We start from the raw sequence: 19796 nt of genomic DNA on the forward strand, positions 1-19796 counted from the left end.
TTGACTCTCTACAGAGCTTATTTCCGTTTCCTTCTGAAATACGTCTTTTAAATGTTCTTTCCTAGCAAAAATCTACTTAAAGTTTTCAAAAAAATTTTTAAATCTTTGCTTCTGTCCTTCCACTTGTAACTTTTGTATTAACTTCCTCTCTGTGCTACATCATTTCCTTTTTCACGCTAGCCAATGAGGACCACTGGCCAAAGGTATGTAAGATCATTTTTCGTTTTTCTTTTTTTTTTCTTTTTTTTTTTTTTTTTGTGTTCCCTGTTGTTAATATGTAGGTCGTCCACCTAAATACAACACGGTGCTGGGGTTCGGTGCTTTGACCCCCACATCCCCTCTGTCCAGTTATCCTGACTCCCCTGAAAATGAAAAGACAGAGACCACATTTACTTTTCCCGCAGCTGTTCAGCCTGTGTCCCTGCCTAGCCCCAGCTCCACAGACGTAAGTAACTCTTTGGGAGGGTTTTAATTTTAGAAAGATACACAGAACCAGCCACAAGGAACATAGTTGCAAAATTTGTTTCTTTAGTCTCACTCATCATTTGTCCTAATTCAGTGCAGTGAAACAGTCCAGCATTCTTTTGACACCCTTCCTTTTTCCTCCTGCACCTATGTTCTTATCCTGTAGAGATTTTATTTATAACTCCTTCAGTGGATTGAAACACTGGGAGGCACCAGGCATGCTAGATGAGCTCATTTCCTTTGTAGTGTCTGAGGTCTTGTCTGACTGAATTAAATGTGACACCCATGAAAAAAGGGGAAGGGGTGAATGAAAAGTACTACTTACAGACCATAAGAACAAAAAATGGGGTGTTTCTGTAATGGGAGAAGGAGGGAAAACTCTTGGATCACCCAGGGCAGCCAGGAGCAGCTTCACAGCAGTGGTGGTTATGGCAGTTCTGGTGTGTTGGTGTAACTAAATATATCACCCTTCTGGTCAGTTCACAAAATCTGTCTTGATTAAAATCTGGTAATTTTGTTTTAATTTATGAAGAACTGAGTGCCCTTATTTAAAGTTAAAGATAAGATTTGCTACTCAAAGCACAGCTTTTTTTAAGTTGTTGAGAACTATTCAGTTATTTCATTGTTTCTGTTTCTTGCAAAAACATGATGAAAAAAATTAAGATAAATAGTGTGGGAAGAATTGGACTGAGTCGCTGTACAGTTCCAAAGTGACATAATGAAGGGACTGTACAGTATGGTTTGTTTGAAAGTGTACTCTGATTGTTCAGTATGGGTGAAACGATTCATTACACAAAAATTCTCACAAGTTGTACGTGCAGTAAATGCTTGAATTTTAATGACTAATATTTACTGGACACAGTTGAAAAATAAAAAGGTGCTTGCCTATTTTTTCATACCGGTGCCCCAAACTCCTTTTGCAGTCAGAGCAGTCTCTTCTCCCTCCCCCTTATTTTTTTTTTAAACATTCTCACATATAATTGAAATGGGCTTTAAGGAAGAGTTGAGTTGCTTTATTTTCACCTATGTAGTTGTGCCACTGTAAGTACATGGAATGAGAGACCAGCTCTACTGGCCACATACAACAGGGAATAGAGGCCAACTTCTTGCCTCTGAACTGTATTTGTTCTGCAGAGGTAACAGGAATAGAAATGGTATAAGTGTCTGAGTCACTGAAATAAATAGATGTAATTCTGATACCCAGGGAACATATGTATGTGAAATTAAAAGGTTCTGTTTTATATAGTCACTTTTGAGAAGAGAATAGCACTTGACAGTAAAAACCATTTCCTGACAGCCAAATGAATGGGACTGTGGAACAGCCCCTCATGGAGAAGGTGGCTCACATCTATCTCTGGGGACTTTTAAAAGTAAGCAATACAAACAACTAGCATACATACTGGAAAGCACATTTTTAGATTTGCCCCAAGAGAAGGATTGGATAATGTGGTGGGGGTCTTTACAATCTCTGACTTCTGTGTATGTACTGCTAAGTCTTTTCCCCACTGTGTAAGAGCTCTCAGAAAAATATAATGAGTTGTTGCCCTGTGTTCTTCAGTGCCTGGTTGCAGCAAGCTAAGTCCAGAATAGTGAATTTCTGCAGCATTCAAATCTAGTTCTGAATGACCTAAATTTTGATAGTATTTAGGCCTAGGTTCTGGATTGCTTTAATAGTCGTTAATTAATGAAATCAGAAGTATTTTAAAGAAGACAGTTGAAGATTACACAGCAGGTAATTAACATTCTCTCGTACCTAAGCCTATTAGAATATAGCACAGAAGCACTCTTTCCCCTTTAGATTCATATATAACTTTACTTTAACATATTTCCAAACAAGTAATTTAGTTTATATGTATACAACAGCACTAACATTTTTGTGGGTTCAATTTTTAAAAATAATTTTATCCCCAAATCCCATTCACTGCTTATTCACTATCAATTGGGCTGATTTGGTAAATTTCTCAGAAATACTTGGTGTTGAATACCAGTTTGGTATTGGTATAAAATAAAATGCATGTAAAAGCAGAAAATATAGTTCACAGTGTTCATGAAAATATTTTTAATAGAAATAGACTATTAAACAAAATTTGAACCTTCAGAGACAGCAAAATACTGGACCGGAAGTAAATATGAGTTCTGTTCTTCTGTCATTGTATGCTACAGTTCTTGCTAATCATAAAGAGAGAAATGGCTTCCCATCATGAGCTGGAAGATAGTCTTCTGTTAATGTTCTCATAAAATTGCTGTACAAGCTTGTTCAGTCACTTCCCTTTTTTGTGATTCAGTTTCTCCCATTTATATGTTTGGCATGGTTCTTCCTTTTCCCTCTGAGTTTTGAGAACTTAGCACTACTTCTAAAAAACGGTAGTATTCTGGGCTGGAAAAATGCTATATAATGCTGAAAAAGTACTACATATCAAAACACCAACAGTATGAGTCATGCTGGGGATGCAGACAAAGAGGAAAATTAGAACTTTTGCATGCCTCCTATGTTGTTCCAGCACAGATATATCTGAGGTCACATTGTAATCCACATCAGGGAACTATAGTCATAGCCAAGACCATGGCATAATCTGGTTAATTTTATAGACACACGTGTGCCAGCCTTATGGAGGGGACAGAAATGAGTGTCTGGGCATATAGAGAAGTAGGATCACTTCTTTTGGCAGTGAGCCTGGTCTGTGTCATGTTGGAGAGGGCAGATGATGTGAATATAGAATGTCTCTTTATTCTAGATAGGACAGAAAATGCTTTTATTTACAGCTTTCAGCTTTTGGGGACTTAAAAATGAAAACATGACAGGTGCATGCCTAAGTGAAAGGTATTTCAGAAGTCTCAATTAAAAAAAATTAATCAGTTCCTCAGCTACAGAATAAAACTGCAGTTTTGCCAATCTTTAAAATATTTTTGCATTAATTTGCTGAGGTCTAATTCTATAGGCTTTAGAATGGAAATTTTATATTTAACCCTTGAGTACTCTTTGTCGTAGTCAACCTATGAAAGCATTTGGCACCAGGCTTCTTGATACCTTGTCTTACTCCTGCATTGTCATTCTCTGAATGACAGGGATATATCTTGAAGGGAGCTTGCAACAGGAACTTGAGGTGGAATTGATGGTAAGGATCCAGGGGTAGAAAGCAGGAGTAGATCTTGGGTAAAGGAAAGAAGTAATGCAGTAGATAGGATTGAATAAAAACTTCTCTCTTTTTTTTTTCTTTTTTTTTATTTGGCAATTGGCTGTAAACCACTTAATTATCTGTGATTATTCCTCTTGCAATAGTGGCATAGTCACCTGGAAGATAGCAATTGCCTTTGACAGTCAATTACTCAGCAGTAAGGACAGTGCAAAAATCTCTATTCTAGTGATGGCTCAGGTCTGTGGTCACAAAATCCCTTTTTATTAGTAAACTTTTTACATAAAACAATGTTTCAATTGAGAGGAGCATTAGAGAACATTCAGATTGCAAAATCAAGCCCCTAAATTTAGGAAATGCCAGTACTATTAGTGAAGTGAATTCATTTACATCACACGTTGTGATAATCTTTGTTCATATGGTCATGAACAATTTGTGTTGCAGAATATTTAGTTTTCCCATGTTGTTCCAGTGAAATGTACATATAAGTATAGATATTATATATTCAAATACACAAACTTCTGATTTGACATGTTACTATTCAGTTATATTGCCTAGAGCCAGGCCCTACTACTCTAGTCAACTACAGAAGTAAAGAAAACTGTTAGATGTCCAAAAAGCTTTCATTTATGTTCCTGGTCTCTTGGTGCAGAGGAAGTGGAGCAAAAAGTGACATTAAATCACCTTTTGTGGTCTCTGTTCTGAAATTATTCTTTAGTCCCTGTACCATGTGCTAGATGAGCCTCAGTGAGCTCTGCTCAACCCTAAGTTGACTTCCTGTAGCCTCCACAGAGCTGGTCCAAAAGCTGAGATTAGTGGGGTTGGACTCAGTGATCTTTGGAGGTCCCTTCCAACCCCTAATATTCTGTGATTCTGTGATGTCACAACATCAAATCCAACCCTCCTTCATGCAGATATTTATTAGCTGTCTGTGAAACCTCGGGCATTTCTTTGGAATCAAACAGTGGCTGGGATTTTTATAAGGCCAGTTACTAATTCTGAGGAAATGCACTGAATTTTGCATTAGCAAAAAGAGGACTGTGCATTTTCTGTATGTGTGTTGTCATCTCGGTGTGTTCAGCCACACTGCACACAGATCAGCTGTGTCACTTCAGGTTTTGCAGCATTCAGTTGAATTTAGAAGGTTCTGGGTTAGATTTCTAAATGTCTCCCTCTCAAGAAGCAACTGCATGTGTTTCTTGTGTAGGTCTCTTTCTGCAGGGCATCAGTCAAAAAAGGTTTGGTCTTCAGCAGACCAATAATTTTGCACCTGAGCCAGTTACCAAGTGCCATCAAGCAGTCTGTAGCAATCAAAGCATATTGATGCATGTAATTCTCTCAAAGAATTTTCTTCTAAAATGTGAGAATTTTCCTCTTAAATTTTTCCTTACATTGCAGAAGGTTTTGTTTTAGCTTATATGACATCTCCTGCCTGCCTTCTTTTCCTTGTACTCCCAGAATGCATGATAGAGGAAAAGAAGTTCTTCCCAGTCTGGTTACACAGATCACTTCACAAGAGGCATAAAATGCCACTAATTTAGTTCTTCACTTAACACTGGGAAACTCTTTGGTGCTAAAGGATGAAATAATACCATAACCCAGCTCTCAGTGATCTCTCAGAGTTATGGGACCAAAACACAGCACTGGAAATTCTCTGCAGGTTGATCCTTTACAAAACTTTCCATCAGTGCCAACCTTGGGAATTCAGAGAAGAATAGCCTTCCCTCTGAGGAAAGGCCTCATCAGCAATAGAGATGGGGAGTAGAAACCCAAGCAGATTGCTTGTGTGTCATTCTTCTAATGTGTTTAATATTTTATCCATAGTAGAGATTAGTGTCATTTTTCTTGCCTGGCAACTTAATGTGTGAGTGTGCAGCCAAGTCTGCTATCCTTCCTAATTGATAGAACTTATTCACACATGTGAAAAGACTGTACAGGTGAAAATGAAGCCTTGCACACAGTATTTCATAGAGGGGACTGTATGCGTGCAGTTTGACTCAGCACAGACATCTTAAGATCATGATCATGCAGAACTGGTGGGTGTGAAACTTCCCTGAAGTTGGTGAGAACCATGTATTTCAAACTGCAGGTGGGGTCTTGAATCTTGTGAGTTGACAGAACAACCCACAGGCAGTGGGAAGAGAGGACATGAGCTGGGAATAAAAGGAGGAGAGGAGAGAGAAGAAAAAATGACAAAAATCAGACCTACCTTTCTGGGGAGTTAATGGCTGTAAAAAAAAAAATCTCTGATGACAATGCAATAGTAAATAAACCTTTTTTACAAGACATTGCTAGTAACATTTTCAATTCTTTCTTTAAAAAAACCCTGGTTACAAAATCTTTCTTGGTATTCCCTCTTCCTGGCTCTCAGCCTGTACTAGTGATGAAACATAAACCACTCTATAGAGAATGAGAAAATTTTGAGTCATGGCTTTTTTGTGCAATTTGAGGTAACCTAAGTGAAGTAAAAAGGATTGTTTCAGAACATAATTTGCTCTGTTCTTTTTCATTTACAAGCACACCACCTTTTCCTTCCAGTTTCATTTTTAAAGGTGACCTAAATATTTGAGAGTGTTCTTTTAAGTCCCTCAGTTGGGGTTTCTTACACGCTTATTACTGGCGAGAGACAGCCTCATCAGCATTCCTAAAGTGGAGTTTGGCTTGCATCCAGAAATGAGAAAGGTTAACAAAGTGGGTTGCTCATCACTTTAGGAAAAACAAAACAAAAGAACAGGGTAAAGGGAAATCTTAAAGAAGAGAAGCTCTGGGGTTGAAGTTGTGAAGAGAAGTTAAAGTAATAAGTGTTTGCTGTATTAATTTGCCCTGGGAGGACAGATCTGAGTGTTTCTGATATCCTGCCTGGCTTTCCTGTTTCAAAATGGGCTTGACTGTTTGGAATCCCCTTAGAATAAGTTTGTGCTGTAAACTTTGCATTCAACTAGGATGTAAATGTCAAAGGTCAAAGTTCACTTTTTGCCTTCTCTTTCTCTGTCTTTCTTTCACCCACAACCCTTCCCCTCAATTTTGTAGGGTGATATCCATGAGGATTTTTGCAGTGTTTGCAGAAAAAGTGGGCAGTTGCTGATGTGTGACACATGTTCACGTGTTTATCACCTGGACTGTCTGGACCCACCTCTGAAAACCATTCCCAAGGGCATGTGGATCTGTCCCAAATGTCAAGATCAGGTATTGTTTGACAGACAGGGAGAGTTATGTACAATCCACTATAAAGATTTTTTCTGTGTTAAAGAAAATAACCAGATAACTTGGCTTACTTAGGTCAAGATAGCCTGACAGTGAACAAACCTATTTGATCTGTAATAAGGCTTGTGTGAATTTGATGGAATTACTTCTGTTGGAATGCATGCAAATACAAACAGTTATGTCTTACTCCCAGATTTGGATTCTTTATTACCCTTGTGTTTTCACTCTTTTTATGGGCCAAAGCACACAGACATTTGGGAAAAATTCTGTGACCCATGGAAATTTTCCTGTTCATCTTAAGCTCATTGTTTTTTTCAAAAGTTATTAGTATATTCTTCTGGACAAATAAATAGAACATTTGCACAAGCCTACCTCAATAGATAGAGATCAAACAGCAGAGAGGTTGTCTTCAGTCGTTTTTTTAATAATATCATCTAGCATCAGTATAATGACGACAGGCAAAGAGTTGGGTGGTTCTTCCTTCCAGGTCCCTTTCTGAAAATACACAATTGAAGTTAACAGATGATATTTTAATATTTTGTTTATAACTGCATTGAGATTACAAGAGAAAGAAGTCCACTGTTGTATTCCTAACCCTTACTTGGAACTCCAGAAGTTGCAAAGTGTTGCTGTTAATCAGCAGCCTGAAGCTGTTAACATTCTGTCTGATGTAGCATAGTGCTTGGTCACCCATGTGACCTTTGGTTACCCAGGTGGTAATGTAAGAAAATGGTGTATGACATGCTGTTCAGAAGAATGAGAATGCAAAACTCAAGTGGCTCGGTCAGTAGTTACAAGAGAGGAGGGGGTGTTACAACTTCCCTGTTCCTGCTCTTGTCTAATCTGACCTTACCCCTCCTCTTCATAGGTTCTTGATAGGTTCCCACGTAACCAGGGGAGGAAATCTGAGTTACTTCACTATAAAGTGACCAAATATTCTGAGACACCCTTCTGATTCACTTACTAAAAAGATGCCTTTCCTCTCAAAATAAAGTTTGTTAGGAAGAAATATGTAGGAAGGGTCTGAAAGACATAAATGGTGCTTTCCCTTATAAAGAAAGTTTGCCAACTGTACTAAAACTACTCTGATAAGAAGGGGAGATAGCACGATTTCATGTTTTACTAGCCAGACGTGTGTTGTTTGAATGTGTGATGTGGCTACTGCTCTGTGCCATAAAAACATTTCTCCCAAAACAACTAAGATCAGCAATTTATCTGAACCATGAAATAATGTCTCCTGGCAAGCTTGACTTCAGATATATTTTCATTCCTCTTTTAAGTTGCTCAGTTTCATTAATAGACTTTATTTGCAGCTATGGAAAGAATTTGAGAAAATGCTGACATTTGTAGGAAACAGGCCTGCTTACTGGGAGCCACAATACAGTTGTGGGTAATTCCCTCTGCTGAATCTCAGAACAGATGTGTGATAGCTGTAAAATAAAATCCTTAGTCTTTCCCTCTTTGCCGCTCTTCTTTTTGCTTTCTTAGAGGTAGATCATGTACTGGCTAAATCTCTAAACACTTTTCTTTCAGATGTTAAAGAAGGAAGAAGCAATCCCATGGCCAGGAACTTTAGCAATTGTTCATTCATATATTGCATATAAAGCAGGTAGGAAAATGGAGAACAGTACTTTTGTTTCACTTCTAATAGTGGAAGATGTTAATTTGGGAATGGGATAGAATGATACTTACTTTACAAAAGGCAATTAAAGGGGAAGAACCTTAATCACTAATGAAGTGAAAATAGCAGTCTAAATATTTGTTAAACCTTCTGTGATGCTTGGGTATGTAGGCAAAATTTGGGATGCAATCTACTGCAAAAGTCATTGAATTGACTTTAAACTCACTTGCCCTCTTTACATGATGCAATTTAGAGCCTCTATCCACTGTTGTGACAGGAGCATTTAAAATATTCGGATTAATACTCTTTTTTCAGCAAAAGAAGAGGAAAAACAGAAACTACTTAAATGGAGTTCAGATTTAAAACAGGAAAGAGAACAACTAGAGCAGAAGGTCAAACAACTCAGTAATTCTATAACGGTGAGTATTGCCCTCCCAGATAACTCTGCACCTGTGTTCTGGTGCCAGAATGCAAAGAGAAAACTGTAGAGTGAGTTAACGCGCTAGACCTGTCTTCTACTGAATTTGTTGAGAACTGAGTGAGCATTTCCATTCATTTCCAGGAATGAAATAAAGGCAATATAAATTTTGAATCACTTATACATGATCCATACTGATCATACATTGTAGACATATAGGTGACCTATAAGATCAGCAGGTCACAAACACGTTGAACGTTATAGCTACCATCTCCTCCTTTCTGAGAGTTTGAAATATAGATACAAGCAGTTTTTCATGCCTGAAACATCATTTTTGAGCTTTTTTTTAAAGTTATCTTACCCTGACACTTAACTGATGAGGTAGCTAGGTTACTGGCACTTCTAAGAGAAAGAAGTGGCCACAAAATAAGATTTTCAAGTGAAGAAGGGCTTGTTTTTCTTGTCCAGAGTCCCTGTATTTATTGAGAGGAGGAAGTGATGTTCCTGCTAAAATGTATGTGAAAGCAAAGGCTGTATCCCATTAGCAGCATGCACACACACTGTCAGCAGTCAGCTGCAGCAGGATGCCTGAGTTTGCAGATCTGAGCTAAAGGAATTTCAGCAATGCAATACTAGTAGGAAAATAATAAGAACACATACTTGGAAGTTTCCCTTCAAAAGGAACATAAAAGGATGGAGCCGTCTGTGTGGATTTGCAAAACACCTTGGGATAAAAGGGGGCCATACCAGGTGACAGCTACATACTAGCAATTTAATTCCTCAGCCCGAAAAATATTAATTCTTCTGTGAACACAGCCCTGAGACTCTTTTTTTTCTTCTAGGCTGGGAAAGTGAATTTGTAGCTGGAGTTTTTTCTGGGTACTTATATCCAGGTCCAGGCCTGTGAATATCCCATTCCTTCTCTCACCTTGTTTCATTCATAAGCTTGAACTTATTCCTGCTTTTCTGTTTTGCTGCAGAAATGCATGGAAATGAAGAATACCATCCTTGCAAAACAGAAGGAGATGCACAGCTCCTTGGAGAAGGTAAAACAACTGATCCGGCTCATCCAAGGCATCGACCTTTCAAAACCCATAAACTCTGACGTCAGTTCGGTAGCCATCTCCAATGGCATGGACTCCACTAACAATACTAGTGCTGCCACCTCCACCTTAGCCCCCTCCCCTTCCCAGAGCTGCATGGTGAACTGTAACAAGGGCGATGAGACTAAATAACACAGTGAAGTTAAGAAGGGGCCAAGGTAGGTGGCAGCGCGGAGGAAGAGCAAAATAAATAAACTCTAGAAAAGCAAAACCGGATTTCTTCTGGAAAGTGCAGAATTCTTTAGTTCTTTGGTTCCAGAGAGAGCGTGAAGATGCTTGTGCCAGGCGGCACCGGAGTTTGCCAATTGATCCTTCTTATTCTGTGTGTACATGCAAAGTTTGGATCATGTTACATGAATAGTGCCAGCTGGGGGTTCTTTGCCAGCACCATGCCAAGTGAAATAATATATTTACTCTCTCTATATTTTACACCAGTGTGTGCCTGCAGCAGCCTCCACAGCCACTATAGGTTTGTTTTATTTTTTTTTGGGGTGAGGAGCAGGGATGAGGGAGGAGAGCAGGTTTCAAATCCTTATTTGCAGAACAGTTTTTTTAGCTAGGGGAAAACAAAAACAAGTCCAAAGAGCCTGTGGGCTTTTCCTGTTTCTAAACTCTCAGTACTATTAAACCAAAAAAACAGAAATATAAATTATCAAATCCCAGTGCCCAGAAGGGACAAGTCTATCAAATAAGCAGTATTTACTATTGTTTAGACAGGAGATGTACAAAAGGAAAGGACGGACTTTTCGCTGAGTAACCAGCACACGTACAGGTTGAGGATCTGCTGTCCCAACAGCTTTGGGTTAATCCTGTTTCTTCACATTAAACAACAGACATGCTTTACAGAATTGGTTTGAGTCCTCATACTCATCCAGAAAGGCTATGTTGGGAATGGGAAAACAGAGAGCCAGAATCCAGGGTCAGCCTGGAGCATTGGACGGAGGTGTCCCAAGAGAAAACGTACATCGATTACTTGAAAATGAGATTCCAATCCTTTTCTATATTTATAAACAACAAAGGTATCCTGAACAAAGTAGCACATGACCCAGATGTGTGAACTGAACAGAGAAATGTCCTTTTCTTTCACTTCCTTTCTCTTCTTTTGGTAACAAGAACTAAATAAGGAATAGAAAAGCTGTTTTTCAGGCTGACAGTCTAATTAAAGAGGTAGATGGGACCTTGCATGGTATAGATTAGAAGTAATAGTGTCAGTGAGATACAGTGAGTCTTTGTGAGTCCTTGTGTCATCGTTTTGGGCACTGTTTTTTTATGCAAGGGCAAAATCTTTGTATCTGGGGGAAAAAAAAAAAACACAACTTTTTTAAATTAAAAAGGAAAATAAAAGATATTGAGGTCTTCCTAGTGTTACTTAAAATAAGATCAAGGTAAGAAACGTTGTAAAAAAAATTACAAAAGTGCTATTTGTTTCCTAAACAAGTGATTTCTATTAAAAAGGTGTCAGAACTGGAGAAAATGCTGTGTACTTAGAATTTTTTAACACAGACTTTGCTTATTTACGATGACATTCTGCTGTGTTTGTTTTTAAAAATCCAATGGGACAGTTTCCATAAATTATACCATATATGCTACTGGCAAAACAGTAAAGAGAATCAAATCCTACAGTGCTGGATCTCACCCCACCTGGAGGATCTGCCAGGCTTGTATCTGCTGTTTCCATACCTCTCCCATTCTTTCATGTGTTTGTAACCCAGAGAAAAGCAGTTGGCAGCGTGCTTGTTTAAAGCTTTTATAATGTTGTGATATGGACTGATTAGAGCTTGAGAATGAAAGACAGTGAGTTGGTTGGACTGAAATTACCTTCCATTATATCCTCTTGTTTAAGAACTTTGTCTCATATATAATCTTTCCACTCTAGATAGCAAAGCTTGCCTTGTGCTTTCTGTTACCATGGGGTCTGTCTCAGTTTACAGTGCTGATTCTGGTCACTTAGGGTTTTGTCCCAGAGCTGCCTAGTTTCACTGCTGCTTACAAACATTTGGGCAAACCCCATTCCCACTGGAAGTACTGGGAAAACTCCCTTTACTTCCAGAGGGAGCAGAATTGAGCTACTACACACACGTTGTGAGGCAGTCTCTGTGGTCTGGTGCCCTTGAGAGCATGCGTTGGGTGGCAAGGCAACCTGCTCAGCTGGTTCTAGAAGAGAAAAGCTTTGGATTTCAAGGATGCGTTTCTGAACAAGAAGTAAATACTCCAGACACTACATAGCCTGAGAGAATCTCTTTGCTACCACAACCAAGTATAGTTTTGCAGGATTCTTGGAGCTGTTTTCCTCCCTCTCCTCTAGGTTGCCTTTCTGCCCTTTAAGGACTTCTGTTCCTTCTATAGGAGTGTACACTATTTTCAGCTCTGAGCTCAGAACTGATATCCCAAGTACTCACATTTGTCTGTAGCTGGGAAAGTGACTCTTGGGAGCACTTCTCAGCTGAACCCATGATAACCTTGACTCTGTCTTTTGATCTTGGAGTTCTGTTCTGGAACTAGCAGAGCTGGAAGGGTGAGTTAACACAAGTGTCAGGAAAACAGCTGGGCAGATTATTTCAAAATTGACCAAACTAAAAACGTCCTCGTGTTAACACAGTTGCCAGTGGGAGTGTTCCCATTGGGCAGCACTGGGCCAGGAACCTATAGCATTTTAAAAAAGGACTATGGAGAAAAAACAAACTGAGCATGAGCTTTCTTTCTTTAGAATATGAGCCAGCAGCTAACAGCCAGTTACTTGTGAGAAACTGCTTTTTTTTTTTTTTTTGGCCAGGTTGTTCTTTTGTTGGGCACTTTGGTAATTCTTAACATCTTCTGAAGCATTGAGTACGTTCCTGGTAAGGGACCGTCTCTAGGAACAGGTGCACTGAGTCTTCATGGTTTTCACGTTTCTTTTTTCTGGTGTTATCTTCTGAGCTCCCTTGAAAGATGTGCACTATCTGGGGGTAGCAAGCTATGCCTGAAGACTGGATACTCATTCTGTTTTCTTTGCCAATTCAGGAGGGGATGGAAGTAAAATTCACTGGTAACCATATTTAAATTTGAACACAGTTAATCAGCCAGAAGATGTTAAAACAGCTATTACTGCTTTTCCAAGGCATCTGCTTGTCTCCAGAACCCAAGTAGTTAAGTATAAACTTTATGTCCCTATTCTTACAGCATTTGTTTTCCAGGCTGTAAAAGGATGCCTTTAGCTAATCGTTACCTGGCAGAAACAGGGTCTTAACTGAGACTTTTTGATGCTGCTAGGTGGTTTTCTCTCTCTTGCCCTGATCCTGTTTGGATGCTTTCCGTCTTGGCTCTGCAGCAGTATCTGTCAATAGGCAAGGTGTATTCCCAGGGCTTCACTGACACTGGCAATGATGTGCACAAACACAAGTAAATTGGGGTTCTCTTTGCCCAATTAGCAGCAATAGGGTGGAAGGGGAATTGGCATTTGCTAAATACAGAGGAAAACTGTGTTTTTCTAGCTGCTTTAAGAGGTTCCAATCAAGGGAGAAATTTAAACTCTTGACAGTTTAAAGTTCAAGCTTGTCTTCTGGGTTTGGATTGGGTTTGTTTTTTTCCTATGTAATATTTGAGACAGAGTGAGTTTCTGCTAAACTGCTCTACTGTTTCTGCTTCTGCTCTTTGGGAAGCTTTCATAATGACTGATATTTTGTATTTCCAAACCACTGTCAAGATATTAACTAATTATTATGTCATTGCTTGTCATTGGTGGGAAATAAGTGGCTTTTAAATCTTTGTTTTAAAGGAAGGGATGAGACCACAGAGGAAGCACGTATCAGAGATAGTCCTGGCTCTCAGCCCAGTGCTAAGGGCTTTAAGAAGTCACCCTGCTTCTTTGTTCAAAAATAGAGTAAGCATTGCAGAAGTAGTTTTTCCCTCCACTCTGTTCTTTAAACAGCTGGAAAGGTGTTTTGAGGTCAGAGTAGGAAAGCAAGCACATGACCTGGCTAGAAGAATTAGTATTATCCTTAGTATTCTCATTATCTTCGTTTAGAGCTGTAGTGGTTTTAGTGCTGTACCAAAGGCACCACAGGCAGTACTTCCAGGGATGATTGGCAGGCAGGGTGAGCAGCATGGATGGACATCAGTAGCCAGGAGTTGCCATGATGGTAGGATGAACTTAATGGCTTGCGTGAGGAAAAGAAGGACTCTGTTCTTTGTCACAAGGACGTTTCTCTCCACAGGGCTATGAATTAAAAGCCACTTACCTAGAAATCAAAGAGGTGATAATTTTATGGGCAGATCTGTTTGCTTTGTTGTTGGTAAAAAAAAACAGTACTGTATTTTATTCTTCATAGCTAACCAGGCTTAAAAAAGCATGCCTGTATTCCAGCTGTCTAGAAATTTGGGGGCTAATTCTGACCTTCTTGGCTTCAAATCATCTTCTCTGAACTGTGGCAGAGACAGCCTTGAAAAGCAGCATGATCAGCATTTAGGAGGAGCCAGAGTGAAATCTCCCTCATAGTCCCACCAAGATGTGCCAGCCTACAATACAGGGCAGTAAACTCTGAAATTTCCTTCCTATGTGGATGCAGTAGAAGATACTTGTGAATTTGCAGTGCACATATTTCTCTTTCTTTTTTTTTCCCAGCTGGGTTGCACCCTGGCCATCTTTACATCTGAAGCACTAATGAGGAATACATGTTTTTTAATGAGACATGTTTTAAATATTCGGATGTCAAACCAAAATTCACTCGTTTACTGAGGGCCTCTTTTGGTGAGCTGCTCAGATAACCACTGAAATACTGGTATTGCACTTCGTTGTGGACCGTGTACCTCTAGGCAGAATTTGTTGTGTCTTTTCAGAACTGTTTTGACCCTTCTTCACCTCCATCTGTCCTCCTTTGAGATTCTGAAAATCCATGGCAAGTTTAGCCTTGCTGGATCGCTGCAGAGAGTTTTCTGACAAGTGTTTAGAAACACTTCAAATGAGTCAGGAACCTGGAGAAAGAGGAGGATGTTTTGTCATGCAGCTAATTGATTGGCGCTTAGGCTTGCCTGGCCAACAAACTACCTCAGCAAAGGCCATTCCCCAAGCACTATGTGGACTCTGTAGTTTCTGGCATTCAGATGGCAAAAGATCTTCAAAGAACACTTCCAACAGCCAGCTAGGTACTAGTCTCTGAGGGCATAATGAGCAAGCCTCGCAGCAACGTGCTGTTGGATCCTTTTTTTCAGTGGTCAGACCTAGACCAGGGAATGCCCTAGAAATCAGGTGGGACCAGGAAAACACAAGAGCTGCAGACATTTTGTCTCCAGGTTATTGCCATCTTACTCAGATCTTTCTTTAAGCCTCAGTCCTGTTTGCAACACCTACACAATGGAATGTAATATTCAAAAAAATTACTCTGTCCTTTACCTTTAGCTTCCATTTCCCCCATGTTTATCTTTTATCTGGGACAAGAACTTTCTGCATCGTTGTGTCTTGTATAGGCTGAGCACATAGTTGAAACTTGCCAATAAAGAAAATTATTTATACTATGCACTGGTAAGCTTGGTAATTATAGACCCATGAAAAGACAAACACCTCTCCTATAGGTCAATTTAGGATGTGGGCTTGTTTCAGAAAACCAAGACTTTACCTGTGTGAGGGTCTGTCTGTCTCCCCTGTCAGTGGTACTAAGCTATCTGAGTAGTGAATGGAAAACAGTCTCACCAAGAGCACTGGTGCTGTTAACCACAGTGTCTGTTGCATGAGGTCAGGCCAGTGTTTCTCGTCTCTCCTGGCCAGAAGTGGGTGCTGCAGGGACCAAGGAAAGGACAGAAGGCTCTTTAGAGAAGCAAGGACAGTGAGAAGGGGTTACAGGGCTGGAGACAGGGGAGAGGAAGAAGGGAAGCGGGAGGAGAAAAAGAAAGGAGGGTCAGGTGGGGTAAAGCAGAGCACAGAGAGAAAAAAATGGAAAGAGATGAGAAGGAAACTGAGGTTAGGAAAAAATCCAGGAGTGAAATAGGGCTTTGTTGGGAGGAGACAGGTATCCCTGCAGTTACAGAAACTGAAAGTACAATGGAAAGATTAGGACAAAAAGGCTCTTTATCCTGCCTCTATTTCTGACTTGGGTTGATCTGTATTCTAAAAGGGCCAAATGACCTTTTCAGCTGTAGATAGGAAAGGGAGTGGACACTAAGTCAGCCCAGCTTTGCTTCTGCTGCCAAGTCATCCCATCCTGACCAGAGCCTCCTTTGACTTCTGTGCTACAATGTGGGATGAGGCAGATGAAGCAGACCTTGGGGCAGTCAGAGCCTTCTTCTAATCTGGACTGAATGAATTAAAATTTTCACTGGCTAGAAGTATTCCTGGGACTAGCCAAAGGTTCAGCTCAGCAGTGTGATTGCACCTTCCTAGTTCGAGTGCCACAATCAGCCTTGTTGAAATCAATGTCACCTTCCAGAGGCCCTGGGTCCAGAGTAAGTGGAGGAGATTATGCCAGGCAGGACCTGTGAGTCAGGTCCTTCTCAGCTGTCTCTTGGACTATCTGTGCAAAGTTCCTGTTCTCCAGACCATAATATCTGGCAGCTCTGTGCCAAAACTCCTCTGTGCAGCTATGCCTTCTTGTTTTCTTAGAATCTGGTTTATTTAGGGATGCATGTAAGAAGGCAGTTCATCAGAGCAGCTAGACAAGGGACATTTGGTAAGTTCGATGTAACCTTTCAGGAGCTGAGCCTGAAGAGCTGTGCTGAGGGCCTGCAACACAGCTAACATTAAGCAGCAGCCCTGGGGCACTCTCCTGGGAGAACAGCTCTCCCTGTGTGTTAGTTCAAGTGTGTTCGCAGGATACTTAACCTCTCTATGTCTGTTCTTCTTCACTCTAATATCCAAGCAGGTGTCAAATGCTTCAGACAGAGAAACTCAGCCCAGACCACATCTAGGAAGGAAGAAGTACTTAAGGGCATGTTTACTATCAGGAGTGCCTGGGGAATTCGAAAACTTTGTAAGCTTGGCTCTGCCCTGGGTAGAGAGGTGGCACAGAAAGGCAGCAGCAGGGAGCAGTATCAGCCTGCTGGCACTCAGCAGACTTCTCAACACCTGGGCAATTTGTGTCTTTTTTCTTTTTCCTAAATTAACACTGGAAAATGTAGACCTCCACCAATTCTTGCTCTGTTGTTGCCTGCCTTCTTTTATCTTTGTTGTTGGAAATGAAGGGTTACTGCTTCTGAGCTTTAAGAAAGCACTTTGTGAGCCACCAGGATGCCCTTGGGGGTGTAGCTTGGCAGGGAAGGAAGGCAGTGGCTTATGCAGGTCCAGCACTGGCAGAGGCCTGCTCCCAGGGTAGCGTGCAGTGTCCACCCTTCATCTTGGATCCCCAGCACTGAGGGCTGATACTATGGAAGCACTGGGGAGATGCTGTGTCTGTGCCAGGAAAGGCAGGGGGCTCCCCTTCCTCATTACCCAGATCTATCAGTCAGGGCAGGCTGAAATTAAGGGGCACTTATTTAAAAGAGAAAGGAAGAATCCCTCTGTCCCTCAAGTTCCCCTCCATAAAATGGGTATCGCTAGTTCTGCCACCAAGAGCTGTTTCTGATGGGCTGCAGGCACTGGGAGCAGCAGAAGAGGTACAGTCCTGCTCTGTGCTGGGTGTGGCAGGAGGCCACGTGTTTCTGCCTGTTCTGGGCTAATATGTAATTTCTAATCATAGTCTTCTATGTTCCTTTAATTATCACTGGCAGCAAAACAGTGACTGACTCTAGAGCCAGGAGTAGCGTCTTTACCCATCAGCTCTCACTTCCAGAAAGTACACTGAGACTGAGTCATTTCTGATGCCATCTGTGACAGGCAGCCAAGACCCTCCTGAAGAGGAGGGTTTTTGCTACCCCATAAGCCGCTGAGGCTCGGACAACTTCCTGGCAGCCCCACGGGATGCTTCACTCCAGTTACAGCTGCAGGGCCCCTGCAAGCACCTTCTTATACTGGCAGAGACTCCTCGGCCACCTCTCCTAGTGCCACAGAAGCAAAGCACAGGTTACTGTTTCAAACTCCATTAAGCAAAGATTAAGCCGGATAACCAGGGGGCAGATGGCTAGAGCCAACCTGTTCAGGATTCTGCAGAGGACAGGAACAACTTGGCTGCGTTAACAGCAGTGGAGGTGCAGACAAGTGGTGTTGAGCAGCTGCTTGCCTGGAAGGTCTGGTGCAGCAGTGGGATGGCTTCCCAAGCGGTGTTTTGTCTGGCTCTGATCTGCAAACACCCACCGTGTAGTCCACAGCTGAGGGCAGGCAGGTTGTGAAGGCAGCTCTGCTTGTGTAGAGAAAATACTCTGGCTTCGATCACAGCTTCATTTTCCTGCGATCTGTGCCGGCTCCACCTCAGTGAACTTGTTGATGTCACCACCCCACCTATGTGCTGTGCTTCGTCCTGTGCCCACACCCTCTGCACTTTACTGGAGACCAAGCTGTAAAGCCAGAGTCCTGGCTTGGGGTTGGACCAGAAGCTGATGCTGAAGGGTGCCATGCCTGAGCCCCAGGGCCACAGGTCTGGCACTGCCAGAGGACAGTGTCAGCTTCTCTCCTGGCTGGGTTTCCCCTGGCAAAGCTGTGGCTCTGCCCTCCAGGAGCCAGTGCTGCCCCATGCCACACCAAGCTCCTGCCCTTGCAGGCCCTGGTGTAAAATGCCCTTTCTGACCAGTACTGCACTGTTGTCACAGAATCACATCATGAGAACACCAACTCGTGAGCTTTTTTTTTTTTTTTTTTTTTTTTTAATATCTCTATTTTTTTTAGCCTGATGCTCATAGTGATCCGCAGTCTCTTTGCTGCCTTCAAGTCCCTTGTGGTTTCAGTTTTGGTACAAATGTGTTTAGATTTTAGCAAAGTTGGAGGGGGAGGGGAAAGAGAGCATCTGATCAATTTGTATTTATTTATTTTAACATTTTACTAAATAAAACACGATAAAATCTATTGTCTCCTTAGCTGTATGTACCAGGTGGGGACAGTGGGTCCCACCATGGTCTGGTGCTGCAGAAGGTCCCCAGCCCTGGGACGGGTTTCTGTTGTGCTGGCTGCCACATGCTCTGGCTCCAGGCGTGCTTTCTTGGCAGGAGAAGGGTGCTGCGTTAGTAGGAATGGATTTTAGCTTTAAAGGGCTGTGCTCAGTTAAGGACATCTTCGCTGGCCCTGACTTAGTGGCTGCCTCCAGCTGCTGCTGCCCGGCAGAGGGCACATGGAGACCAAAGCTGAGCTGGGTTTACTCCAGGTACCTAAAACCCCTGTAGGCACGTTTTAGGGTAAGGACTAGCTAGGCTGGGAAAAGGATTATCTGAAAAGGATGGCACAGAATCCTCCTGCTACAGGCATAGCCGTTCACCTCCCAAAAAAACCTGCAGAGCCAGCAGTTCTGTAGCCACCTAAGCATCAAAGAAGAGCCCAGAAGAGGCCTGTGCCATCCCAGCACTGCTCCACCACCATGTCTCCAGCAGAGAGCAAGCTAAAACTACCATCTAGACTTGATCTAAAATTGTGTTGCATAGTGCAGAAGCAGAGTGCCATTACTGAGTTTTGGCTGTATTAAGAAAAGCTGTCTGCTAGGGACTGGTCAGTTGGAGGTGTGTCTGGCTTCACTGTGCTTAGCAAAGTCTTTGCAGCCCTTACCCAAATAAAGCCTGAACAACGTGCTCCTGGTGTACCACCACCCCCATTATCTCCCCCTGCAGATATAAGGCTGGTAGCTCTTAGGGCCTAAGAGGAAGTTTTTATTCCTGACATTCCTGTAAAGCCAAGGCTGTTCAGCAAGTGGGGGGGGGGGGGGGGGGGGGGGGGGGGGGGCGGGGTTAGGGCTGACTGTGGCCTGTGTTCAGTGGGCAGCGGAAGGTCCTCCAGGTCACGGTTGCAGCAATGAACTTGGCAAACT

At 41.8% G+C, this 19796-nt stretch overlaps 1 protein-coding gene across 8 annotated transcripts in view; it reads left to right on the forward strand.

The window, feature by feature from the left end:
* The window catches only part of PHF21A (PHD finger protein 21A), a 129516-nt gene extending 114081 nt beyond the window's left edge, over positions 1-15435 (forward strand). For 6 of the 8 annotated variants that reach the window (XM_051622126.1, XM_051622122.1, XM_051622130.1 and 3 more), the window contains 5 exons: positions 282-445; positions 6630-6785; positions 8337-8412; positions 8740-8843; positions 9823-15435. In XM_051622126.1, coding sequence (XP_051478086.1) covers positions 282-445; positions 6630-6785; positions 8337-8412; positions 8740-8843; positions 9823-10077 — 755 coding nt within the window. In that variant the 3' untranslated portion in view covers positions 10078-15435. Of the gene's footprint in view, positions 1-180; positions 204-281; positions 446-6629; positions 6786-8336; positions 8413-8739; positions 8844-9822 lie in introns of all 8 variants that reach the window. The other 2 variants (XM_051622128.1, XM_051622129.1) reach the window with 1 other exon arrangement.
* Positions 15436-19796: the final 4361 nt, after the last annotated feature.

This window comes from Apus apus, chromosome 5, assembly GCF_020740795.1.
Source record: "Apus apus isolate bApuApu2 chromosome 5, bApuApu2.pri.cur, whole genome shotgun sequence".
Taxonomy (NCBI): Eukaryota; Metazoa; Chordata; class Aves; order Apodiformes; family Apodidae; genus Apus; species Apus apus.